Source organism: Ornithorhynchus anatinus, chromosome 10 (genome assembly GCF_004115215.2).
Source record: "Ornithorhynchus anatinus isolate Pmale09 chromosome 10, mOrnAna1.pri.v4, whole genome shotgun sequence".
Taxonomy (NCBI): domain Eukaryota; kingdom Metazoa; phylum Chordata; class Mammalia; order Monotremata; family Ornithorhynchidae; genus Ornithorhynchus; species Ornithorhynchus anatinus.
The window spans coordinates 7,560,291-7,572,374 of NC_041737.1; the positions used below are offsets into that span (position 1 = coordinate 7,560,291).

General features: G+C 48.6%; 1 protein-coding gene across 1 annotated transcript in view; it reads right to left on the reverse strand.

The window, feature by feature from the left end:
• The window catches only part of ADAMTS3 (ADAM metallopeptidase with thrombospondin type 1 motif 3), a 145,395-nt gene that overhangs the window by 24,177 nt on the left and 109,134 nt on the right, over nt 1–12,084 (reverse strand). The window contains exons 6-12 of the mRNA XM_029074207.2: nt 9,773–9,856; nt 4,944–5,100; nt 4,627–4,732; nt 3,613–3,756; nt 3,182–3,314; nt 1,732–1,845; nt 114–259 (exon numbers count right to left, since the gene is read on the reverse strand). Coding sequence (XP_028930040.1) covers nt 114–259; nt 1,732–1,845; nt 3,182–3,314; nt 3,613–3,756; nt 4,627–4,732; nt 4,944–5,100; nt 9,773–9,856 — 884 coding nt within the window. The remainder of the gene's footprint in view (nt 1–113; nt 260–1,731; nt 1,846–3,181; nt 3,315–3,612; nt 3,757–4,626; nt 4,733–4,943; nt 5,101–9,772; nt 9,857–12,084) is intronic.

The following is a 12,084-nucleotide window of genomic DNA, read 5'->3' on the forward strand; positions in this document are numbered from 1 at the left end:
CAAATCCTACCTCTTTCGACCTCTCCCCAAGGCGGTCTGTGACTCCCGGAGGTCACAGAAACAACCGGCCGGCCCTCCTCCCCGCGCCCGGACGTTCCGGAGGCCCGACTCACATGGGGTTGGTACACTGGCGAGTTCTGAATCGGACTCCGGTGCCGCACGTCCGGGAGCAGGAGCCAAACTTGGTCCAGGACCCCCAGTTGCCGTCCTGCTTCTGCTGATTGGCATTCTTCCACATGCAGTGCCCCTTGTAGCACCACTGGAGCGGGCCGCACAACACAGAGGGAAGGTTCGTGAGGCCAGCGAAGCACCGAGACACGGGGTCGAGAGTCTGGAGCCCTGGGGTCTGGCCTCGGCTCGGCCCCCGCTCTGCCGTGTGACCTCGGGCCAGTCACTTAACCTCGATGGGCCAAGGTTTTCTCATTACAGGGAGGCTCAGTTAAGGTAAGTGACGCGAAAGGGTGAGGAGGTTAAAAAGCGCTGGACGAAAATGCAAGATATTACTATATCATAATATACGCTGTAAGCTCGTTGTGGGCAGGGAACGTGTCTGACTGTAATTTCAGAACTACTTAGTACAGTGCTCTGCACACAGTAAGTGATCCATAAATACCACTGATCGGTTGATTTATATTCAGAAGTGAAGCAGCGTGGATTAGTGGATAGAGCATTGTCCTAGGAGTCCGAAGGACCTGAGTTCTAATCCTGGTTCTGCCACTTGTCTGCTGTGTGACCTTGGGCAAGTAATTTAACTTCAGTGTGCCTTAGTTCCCTCATCTGGAAAATGGGGTTTAAGACTGCAAGCCCAATATGGGGCAAGGACTGTGTCCAACTCAATTACCTTGTATCTACCTTAAGAACTTAATACAGTGCCCGGCATTTAGTAAGCTCTTAAATACCACAAATATTAGTATTATTGGTGACTATTCATCTAAAAGGGCCCATTTCGCTATGTACAGTAACAAGGGATACCTGCAGCATAGAAAGAGTGGACTCGCTGTGCGCAAGGAATGTTACTGTTTATTGTTCTACCGTACTCTCCCGAGTGCTTAACACGGTGCTTCGCACGGTGAACGCTCAATAAATACGATCGAATGAATGAATAAAAGAAAGGCAAGAGAGCATCCTGGACAAAACCACATTTGCAGACAGAACAATGAAGGCATTAGACCCGGAGACCAATGACAGAACCATGATAAATCTAATGAAACCAACCCTCAAGTCATACAGGTAAGTGAGGAGACACCGTCACAGGAATGAAACTGTCAGTGTCAAGAAGAATTAATTGAGCACAGAGCACTGTACTGGTATCTTCTCACTCCTTGAACTTGATCATCCATGGCCTTTGGGCTCCTTAAAGAAGCAGAGCGCAAACTGGATGATAATCCAGGCTGAAGAGCTGACTTGGATGGGTTGCCAGCAGAAACTGGGGCCGCACGGAGCAGACCAAAGCACACAGGTCTGAGTGGAACTTGAAACTTGATGTGGGGGTGTGTGCTTGTGTGGGAGGGGGTCGGGGGGAAGAGGAGAGGATGGAGAGGGGGAACCTCTTTCCCCCAACTCCCATTCAGAGCCCAGACACTCTGGAAACGGAAGCCCTGTGGAAAAGGGAGCCCTGTGGACTGTGTCCTGAAAAAAGGCTGCCTTCTGCTCAAAATAAACCGGACTTTCATCTCTCTTGCTCGCAGGCCTTCTATTTCCTAATGGGTTCAGTAAAAACTGGATACTTACTTTCCCAGGGGCACACTCTGTTCCATCCAACGGGGGGCCTTTCTTGGTCTTGCAGAAGTAGGGATTGTCCGGATGGCTACACCACAGCTGTTTGCACGGATCGAAAGTCCGGAACTAGAACACAGTCAGGCAGGAGGCTCTAAGTCAGGTATTGGGGAATCCGGCAACGATGAGCTGAATTCATACCAGCTCCAAATCACGCTTCCTAGATATATCCTTAGGGGGATCAAAAATCAGTTCATTTCGGAACAGGAATGTGCCACCAATAGCCTAGATTTGACTTCCCCAGGCTAGCTTATCCCTCTCAAACTGCAGCGTTAATGAGCAACTGTGGACTTTACAGGGGTTATTGGTTCCTGAAGGAAGCATCTGGAGACAATATCCAGATGTTGTCTCTTCTGGCATCTCATCTCTTTCGTTGCAGTCAAATATACCTCGTTCGAAAGTGAGGAAGGATGATCGGGAATCAAGGGGAAGGAGTGGTTGAGAGTTTGGGAAGTTGAGGACTGTCATGCAAATCACAAAGAAAGCCTCCTCAGAGAAGAACCTGGCCTGGTCTGACCCGGGGAGTCAGAGAACCAGGGTTCTGCTATTTCAGTGCTTTGTGACCTCGGGCAAGTCACTTAACTTCTGTGGGCCTCGGTTTCCTCTTCTGTAAATGGGGATGATATATTTGTTCTTCTTCCTACTTAGACCGGGGGTCCCGTGTGGGACTGGGTCTGCGTCTCAACTGACTATCTTGTCTCTACCCCAGAGCTTGGTATGTAGTAAACACTTCAAGATATAATAGCAATAATAATTATTATAATTGTTAGGTGTTCTAGCAATTGACACGACTCAATCCTAAGGCACGTACCACAGAAGGTGAGAGTTTTTATCTTTTATCAACAAAATGGGGCAGGGGCAAAGGAAATGCTTATGCATCTCGATTCTAATATTCCAGCGTAAATCTAATCCATATTTAACGGAGTGGGATGCAGGTTTCATTAGAATACATACAAACAGATCAACCTAATATACAATCACTCGAAAAACATTAGAGAACCAGTCACTCCTTTATCCTATCCTTCCCAAGAGCCTAGTACAGTGTACCACAACAAATGGTCGCTCAATAAATACTATTATGGCGACTACGGTAATTCTCTTTTCAAGAAAGGTTGGGGAGAAGCAAATAGAGCTAGTGAACTAACAACCCTCTCAAAGTTTTCTGGACTGGCACGATCTCTTCACACCGTTAGCTCCTCGTGGACAGGGAACGTGTCTACCAACTCTGCTATACTTTCCTCTCCCAGGCGCTCAGTACAGTGCTTTGCACACAGTAAGCGCTCCTTAGATACGACAGATCGATCGATCGATCTCTCCCTCGAGGATGGAAGGCGTAGCTCTTCGAAGAGCAACTAGAAGAAAAAAAGTTACCATTTGAATTCTGAAATGATTGGGCGTGACATACCGCAGTGCACATCTTATATCCGACCCCGAAATCGAAACGACACTGTTCATCCATGGAGTAATTGATTCCAGGCAGTTCGGGAAGCTTGGGCCAATCATGTTCAAAGGGATCATCAAGGAGACAGTCGTAGGAGCTGTGGGAAAGTAGCAGCTAAGTGTTCGATCATTTTTTCCATCTAGATAATCACGGTCTGCTCAGCGACCTTTGGAATTTTCCTCCAACCGCCAGACAAGATCGCAACATCAAACCACTCCCAGTGCTCGGGGTTCTTTTCTGAGTCGACGGTTAACTCAAATTCTGGTTTCACCCTCGATGTGAAGATTGTCCAACTCCCAGATGTAAATCTAGACCACCCCGAGAGACTGACCCCAGAATTCTTTTCACCCGAAACTTAACGCCGAGGACACCCCCCCCTTTTCCGAGCCTCTTACTGGATGTATCGTTTCAGCTCCTGGCCGCTGCAACGGGACCAGTGGTAGCGATGGAAAGCCGCCTGCACCAGGGGAGCCATGACGCTCCCCATCGCCGTCTCGTCGCCGCACCGGTTCCCCTGCCCATCATGCTCCATCCCCAGCCTAGCCGGAACCGAACAGAGATGGGGTCATGAGACTTGAGGGGCACAGCCACCGGCTTCTCCGATAGCTGACCGTCAACAGGAGCAGCTGGATGGAAATTCATCCCTCTCACCTGTAAAGCCCCCTCTAGACTGGAAGCTCGATGTGGGCGGGATGTGTCTTGGTTGTGCTGTACTCTCCCAGGAGCTTAGTACAGCGCTCTGCACACGGTAGGCGCTCAGCAGTCAGTCATATTTATTGAACACTTACTGTGTGTAGAGCACTGAACTAAGCACTTGGGAAACAATGATAGACGCCTTCCCTGCCCACAACAAGCTTACAGTCGACCATTGATCGATCCAGGAAGTCTGTGACGGACCTGAGTTGAGAGATGAGGGTCTTCTGCGTTGGCTATGAACTTGAACCCAATAAGCACTTTGATACTCACTCCAACCCCCAGCTCCACCCCCGACAGCATCTATGCATGTATCCTTATATTCAGGCACTTCCCCTGTCTGTAATTTAGGCACCTTAAGAGCAGGGAATGTATCTAACAACTCTGATGTCTTGGACTCTCCCAAGCACTTCGTACGGTGCTCTTAATGAGCACTTAATAAACACCATTGATCCACTGAGTGATCGACAGGTCAAATATATTCGATGAGGCAATCACTATGATCCAGGCAAGACTGAGGCAGAGGATATCACAGTAGGTGCCCATTTTGGGTGTGGGAGACTGAAGGGCCCCGGTTTCATGTCAATCAAGTGGGATTGCCACTAAGAAGGTCTCTCTTTGTGCTTCTTCACACTGTTCTGAAATGCAGGATTTGGGGGCAACAGCAGGAAGAAATGCTGTGTTCTGGGTTCCTCAGGGGGAAGGGGCCAACTTACACATGGCCGGTTTCATGGGCCACAACAAAAGCGGAGGAAAAGCCATCCTCGTGGTTCAACGTGCAGCTTCTCACTGGATGACACATGCCTGTGACTGGTGCGTACCCTAAGGAAAAGAAAAGCGGTTTTTATTTTTCAGTTTCCTGAATAACACATGGGGAACTACAACTTTCGCACCTAATAAACCCAGTGTGAATCTTCCACATTTTCTTGGGGAAGCTTCCAGCTTCAACCTCTCTCTCTCTCCCCTCTCTCTTGTCCTCTTTCTCTCTCTCGTCTTTCTCCCCTCCCTCCGTCCCACGTATTGGTGGTTTTACCTTGCATCCCAGCAGGGCCAAAATCTTGCCTGGTCAGGAAAATGGCGTGATCGTGGTGATCGGCGTGGTTGGGATCGGATCTTTGCTGTTGGCACGCCCAGCGACACACGTTCTCCAGACTTTTGGAGGGGTTTCCTCGCTCTATGAGGCTGATGGACTGAAGACAAGGAAAGAATTACCAGCCAGCACCAGCTTCACTTTCCCACGGCTCTTTCCCACCTGACCCTTGCTCCCCATTCAAGCTCTCAACGCTGGAAAATGGGGATTCCACTCTCTCCCAGATGGTTCTCCAGGGATGGGGAAGCAGCGTGGCTCAGTGTAAAGAGCCTGGGCTTCGGAGTCAGAGGTCATGAGTTCGACTCCCGGCTCTGCCACTTGTCAGCTGTGTGACTGTGGGCAAGTCACTTAACTTCTCGGTGCCTCAGTTACCTCATCTGTAAAATGGGTCTGAAGACTGTGAGCCCCATGTGGGACAACCCGATTCCCCTGTGTCTACCTCAGCGCTTAGAACAGTGCTCGGCACATAGTAAGCGCTTAACAAATACCAACATTATTATTATTATTATTATCTGCTAACTGTGTCTTGACTTGGACACACGCTGTAATCGGCGACACCTCTCAAGTCAACCGGGGCCTCCGAAACAGCAGTTGAAAAATCAATCGATGCTATTTACTGAGCGCTTTCTGCAGTCAGAGCACTGAAATAAGCTCTTGGGAGACTACTGTGTAAGAGTTGAAATAGGGGCTAGAATCTCTCGGTCTCTAGGATGCTGGTGAATGGATTCTCCATTACAGAACCCATCATCTACCACACAAGAGTGCTGGGGAGGCCGCGAGGATGGAGCCATTAAATAGAAGTGGAAGATCACCAAATGGTGATTTCCCCTAGCGATCTCTCATCTTTTCTTCCCGTCAGCGGCAAAACTCCAAAAACAACTAATATGCCACAAAGGTACACTGTGAACATGATTCATCCTAAAAAAGACCCTTTAGCTCTTTGTGGGCAGGGAATGTGTCTACCAACTCTGCTATATTGTACTCTCCCAAGCACTTAGTACAGTGATCTGCAGTCAGTAAGCACTCAATCAATACCATTGATTGACTGAGAATTCCCTTTGGGGTTGGATCACTGACTACAGCTGGTGAAGCAAGCAGCAAGACCTAGGGATAGATCATGGGCCTGGGAGTTAGAAGGCCCTGGGTTTTAATTCCAGCTCCATCATTTGCCTGCTGTGTGATCTTAAGCAAGTGACTGTAGTTCTCTTTGCCTTAGCTACCTCATCTAGAAAATGGGGATTAAGCTGTGAACCTCTTGTGGGACAGGGACTGTGTCCAAGCTGATTATGTTGTATCTACCCCAGCGCCTGGCACATAGTAAGCACTTAACAAATGCCACAAAAAAGTAGGAGAACTAAAGACTTGGGCTCAGGAGTTGTCAGGTAAGACAGAGCTGAGGCATTTTTGTTAATTGACTCGTTTGCCAATTCCCGCTGGTGAGGAGGTGTGGGTATGGTTTCTTTCGGAGCGAATAAGTATTCTAGAAAGCCCTGGAGGGCACTAGAAAATCAGTGAGTCAGTCGTATTTATTGAGCGCTTTACTATGTGCAGAGCACTGTACTAAGCGCTTGGGAGAGTAGTATATAACAATATAACAAACACATTCCCCACCCACAGTGAGTTTCCATTCTAGAGGGGGAGACAGACATTAAAATAAATAAAATTACAGATGTGAACAAAAGTGCTGTGAGGGATGAATAAAGGGAGAAAATCAGGGTGATGGGGAAGGGAGTGGAAGAAAAGGAAAAGAGGGCTTAGTCAGGGAAGCCCTTTTGGAGGAGATGTGTTTTCAAAAAAAAGCTTCGGGAGGGCCAGTTTCAGCTTCCTAATGGCTAATTCTGTATTGATAACGATGGGGGCGTTTCCCAGTGGGAATGACATATGGGCCTCGGTCCTGAGACTCCAGGACTGGGAATCTCAGGAAAGAAATTAATTATAGTGCACGTGGTTTTGCACAGTGCCACTTGCACTCTCTCATATCCGTCTGGAGTGCTCCTGCTAGAGCCCAGAATACTTCCATGGGAGCCCACAGTGCTCCCGCTGGGGCCCAAAGAACAACGAGCAAGCAAGCGAGCGAGAATCAGAAGAGGTGAAGCCCACAGCAAAATACTCAAGGTGGCTTTTTCTCTTTCATTCACAGCCTCTCTGGCTGGAGAGTGAGGATTTAAGCTGGTGCCCCCCTCCCCCCCCTTTGCTTCTATTTCAGACAACTGCAAGTGATTCCTTTCTTCGAAGCGATACCCGCTTTCCTAGGTCCCAAGCATGGACTGCAGCCGCCACTTGCCCTGAAAAATCAAGGGCCACCTGCCTCTGGACCCTTGAACACGAGCGGGGATTTGCTTACATCTGAAGCACTGGGTTAAAGAAAGGCGGACTCGGGAAGAAACTCCTTAGAAATAATTATGGTATTTAAACTCTCAATAAATGCCACTGATGGATTAATTTAATAAATTATGACAGTGATTAAGCGTTTCTCATTGGCCAAAATATGGCACCGAGCACCCTGGGTAGATGCTGGATAAGCATATTGGAAACGGGCCCTGTCCCACATTGAATCTTATCCCCACTGAAGCCCAGAGAGGTTAATGACTTGCCTAAGGTCCCACAGCTGGTCAGTGGCAGAGCTGGGATTAGAATCCAGACCTTCTGTCTCCCAGGCCCACATTCAATGCTAATGTGGGGGTCTTGTTCCCATCTGCTACATATTATCATTACTATTATTTTTATAATGTGTGTCAAGCACTGTTTGAAGTGCTCGGGTTGATACGAGTTAATAAACTTGGGCACAATCCCTGTCTCGTGAGGCTCACGGTCTAATAATAATTATGGTATTTATTAAGCACTTAGTACTTACTACGAGAAGCAGCGTGGCGCAGTGGAAAGAGCATGGGCTTTGGAGTCAGGGCTCATGAGTTCGAATCCCAGCTCTGCCACTTGTCAGCTGTGTGACTGTGGGCAAGTCACTTAACTTCTCTGTGCCTCAGTTCCCTCATCTGTAAAATGGGGATTAAGACTGTGAGCCCCACGTGGGACAACCTGATTCCCCTATGTCTACCCCAGCGCTTAGAACAGTGCTCTGCACATAGTAAGTGCTCAACAAATACCAACATTATTATTATTATTATTATTACTTGCCAGGAGGGAGAAAAGAGATTGACTCCCCACAATTTAGAGTTGAGGAAATGGAGACACAGAGAAGTTGAGTGACTTGCCCTGGGTCACACAGTAGACAAGGGTCAGAACCCAGGTCCTCTAACTCCCAGGTCTCCCACCCCCGATTCTGTGATTAAAAGAAATAGAATTCACCCGTGAAAAAAAGGTTGGGACTCACTTTGGCCCGGATGAGAGGGAGACGAATTCACAAACAGTCCTATGTCATTTAAAATCCAATTTAAATTTAGCTCGGGGCAACAGAGGCTGTACTTGCAAGAGGGATCACCATTTTCTTTTCATTTCAAAAGTGAAAAGAAACTAGAGTAAGAGCTTCCGTTCAGGAAACCTACTCTTCCAGCCTGAGGAGGGTTGTCAGGCAAGATTCAAATGGAAAGGACCTCGGTGTAGCCGAAGAGGCCTTGATTCACATCTATTCCGACTGAGGCAGAAAGTGACCCCACTCATTCCTGATTGGGTGGGGGGCCAACAGGAAGATATCAAACCAGTTGTGACCGGAGAGGAGCTGCCTCTGCAAAGACCATCATCAAAAGTCAAACCTAGCTGGAGCGGAGAAGGCCAGAATCCAACTGGCCTCGGGAAATAATAATGATGGTATTCATTCAATATTCAATATTCAATAGTATTTATTGAGCGCTTACTATGTGCGGAGCACTGTACTAAGCGCTTGGAATGAACAAGTCGGCAACAGATAGAGACGGTCCCTGCCGTTTGACGGGCTTACAGTCTAATCGGGACATTGTTAAGCGCTTACCATGCGCAGAGCACTGTTCTAAGCGCTCGGGGAGATACAGAGTAATTAGGTTGCCCCACGTGAGGCTCACAGTCTTAACCCCCCGTTTTACAGATGAGGGAACTGAGACACAGAGAAGTTAGGTGACTTGCCCACAGTCACACAGCCGCCGAGGGACAGAGCCGGGATTCGAGCCCATGACCTCTGACTCCCAAGCCCGGGCTCTTTCCACCGAGCCACGCTGCTTCTCGAAATAGACTCTTCTCTGTCGCAGGGTGAATTCCAGAATTGCCGAATTCAGCCAGATTGCCATTTAACGTTGATCCATCGATCAACTGTGTTTACTGAGGTCACCTAGGGGGTGCAGGGCACTGTTCTAGATGCTAGAGACAATATAACTGAGAGAAAAACACGATCCCCGCCCTCAAAGAGCTCACAAGCTGGCAGGGGAGACAGACGCTAAAGTACATTACTGTTAAGAGGAAGTAGTAGAGTACATTGATTGTTTGTTAAGTGTTTACATTTGTCAAGCACCAACCCAAGCGCTGGGATAGATACAAATCAATCGGGTCAAATCCAGGCCCTGTCCCACATGGGGCTCACAGCACAGGGGAGAACAGGTATCAAATCCCCGCTGTCAAAGTGGAGGAAACTGAGGCATGGAGAAGTTGGACAAGTGGCGGAGCCAGGATTAGAACCCAGGTCCTCTGCCTCCCAGACCCAAGCTTCATCCACGAGGCCACGCTGCTTCCCAAGTACTTAAGTGCTTGAGTTCAGGGCTTCTCCTCTCTTGCCCTTCCAGGTGATCCGCCATTTCTCTACTCTCACAGTCTCCTGTGGTCCGTTGGCCCCTTTCAGGGAATCTTACCTTTGCGTAGCCCAGCATTACTAAGCGCACCAGGACCACGTTTATATGCACTCCGAGGGACTCGTCGTGGTAAATCTCATTCACCTAGGAGCAGAGGGGAAGCTGATTTAGAGGAAAGCCATCACTCATACGAGACCCGATCCAAATCTCCAGGTCTTTCGCGGATCCAAGACAGACCTTGCCGATGGAATAATCAAACATAAGTTTCAGGAAATGCTCTGAGTTTCAAGCCGGCATCTTTCCCCACACGGTGCTCTATTTTGTGAAGAAGATGTAGTTCTGTGATGTCACTGATTTCAGGGTGTTTGCTGATCTGAAGGAGCGAGGGAAGTAGGTAAATCGGGCAATCAATGGTATTTGTTGAGCACTCATTGCGTGCGGTGCTTTAAGAGCTCACAGCATAACCTTAGCAGACCCTACTGAGAAGTTTATCAAGCTCCTGAAGAGACTCGACAAAGCCACGTCTAGCCATGGCAGAATGAGAGGCTCCAATCAAACGATGGTCATTTAAAAAAAAAAAAATATCGTATTTGTTAAGCACTTACTATGTGCCAGGCACTGTCCTAAGCACTGGGTTAGATACAAGCTAATCAAGTAGGACAAAGTCCATAATCCACATGGGACTCTCAGTCTTAACCCCCATTTTACAGACGAGGTAACTGAGGCACAAAGAAGTGAAGTGATTTGCCCAAAGTCACGCAGCAGAGGGGCAGAGGCAGAATTAGAACTCAGGGCCTCCTGACTCCCAGGTATGTGCTCTACCCACTAGGCGGTGCTACTTATTGAGTGCTTATTATAATAATAATGCCGGTATTTGTTTATGGTGAGCAGGGAACTTTACCAAGTGCATAGGAGAATACAATGCACGTGGCTCAGCGGAAAGAGCCCGGGCTTGGGAGTCAGAGGTCTTGGGTTCAAATCCCGCCTCTGCCACTTGTCAGCTGTGTGACTGTGGGCAAGTCACTTCACTTCTCTGTGCCTCAGTTACCTCATCTGGAAAATGGGGATTAAGACTGTGAGCCTCACGGGGGACAACCTGATTACCCTGTATCTACCCCAGCGCTTAGAACGGCGCTCTGCACATAGTCAGCGCTTAACAAATGCCAGCATTATTATTATTATTATCTCTAACGTGTCTTTTCCTTTTTCCCATCGCCAGCAGAGTCGAACAAGGCTGAGTGCCAGGGGCAGTCCGGCTCGGCCACTCCTATGCGGTCACGTTTGGGGTCACAAGAAGCCTTGAAGCTGCCGTAAGAGATGATGCCGATCTTTTGGAAAATTATTTCCATTCAGCAGACGGAGAGCATCATCAAAAGTTTCAAATCGCTCAGACGGAGTCTTCTATGGGTGCCTTTGGAAGGCCCCTCACTAGAAGATATACACGAGAATCATAATGATGGTATTTGTTAGGCGCTTACGACGTGCGAAGCAATATGAACTCAGGACCTTCTGACTCCCAGGCCCGTGCTCTATCCAGTACTGCAGCTGAGCAGCGTGGCTCAGTGGAAAGAGCACGGGCTTGGGAGTCACAGGTCATGAGTTCGGATCCCGGCTCTGCCACTTGTCAGCTGGGTGACTTTGGACAAGTCACTTTGCTTCTCTGTGCCTCAGTTACCTTATCTGTAAAATGGGGATTAACTGTCAGCCTCACGTGGGACAACCTGATGACCCTCTATCTCCCCCAGCGCTTAGAACAGTGCTCTGCACATAGTAAGCGCTTAACAAATACCAACATTATTATTATTATTATTATTGCCATGCTGCTTCTCCTGCACCACGCTCCTTAAGAATCCTTGAGTATCGTGCTCCTTCAACTACTTTGTTAATTTCCCTAACAATGCCTTTAGAATTAAGAGAATAATTGGAGTAGTCTATTGCCACTAATGTAACCCTGAAAGGGCAGTTTCTGTGGGGCAATGGTATTTGTTAAGCGCTTGCTATGTGCAGCGCACTGTTCTAAGCGCTGGGGTAGATACAGGGTCATCAGGTTGTCCCACGTGAGGCTCACAGTCTTCATCCCCATTTTACAGATGAGGAAACTGAGGCCCAGAGAAGTGAAGTGACTTGCCCACAGTCACCCGGCGGACGAGTGGCAGAGCCGGGATACGAACCCATGACCTCTGACTCTCAGGTCCGGGCCGCTTCCCATATGTGAATCGTCGTGAATCGGTTATTGCCCGGGGAAAGAGGGCCGTGGCCTTACACCAGTTCTATGTGCCCAGCGCTGTTCTAAGCACTGGGGTAGATGCAAGGCCATCAGGTCGGGCCCAGTCCCTGTTGCACATGGGAAGCAGCATGGCGTAGAGGACAGA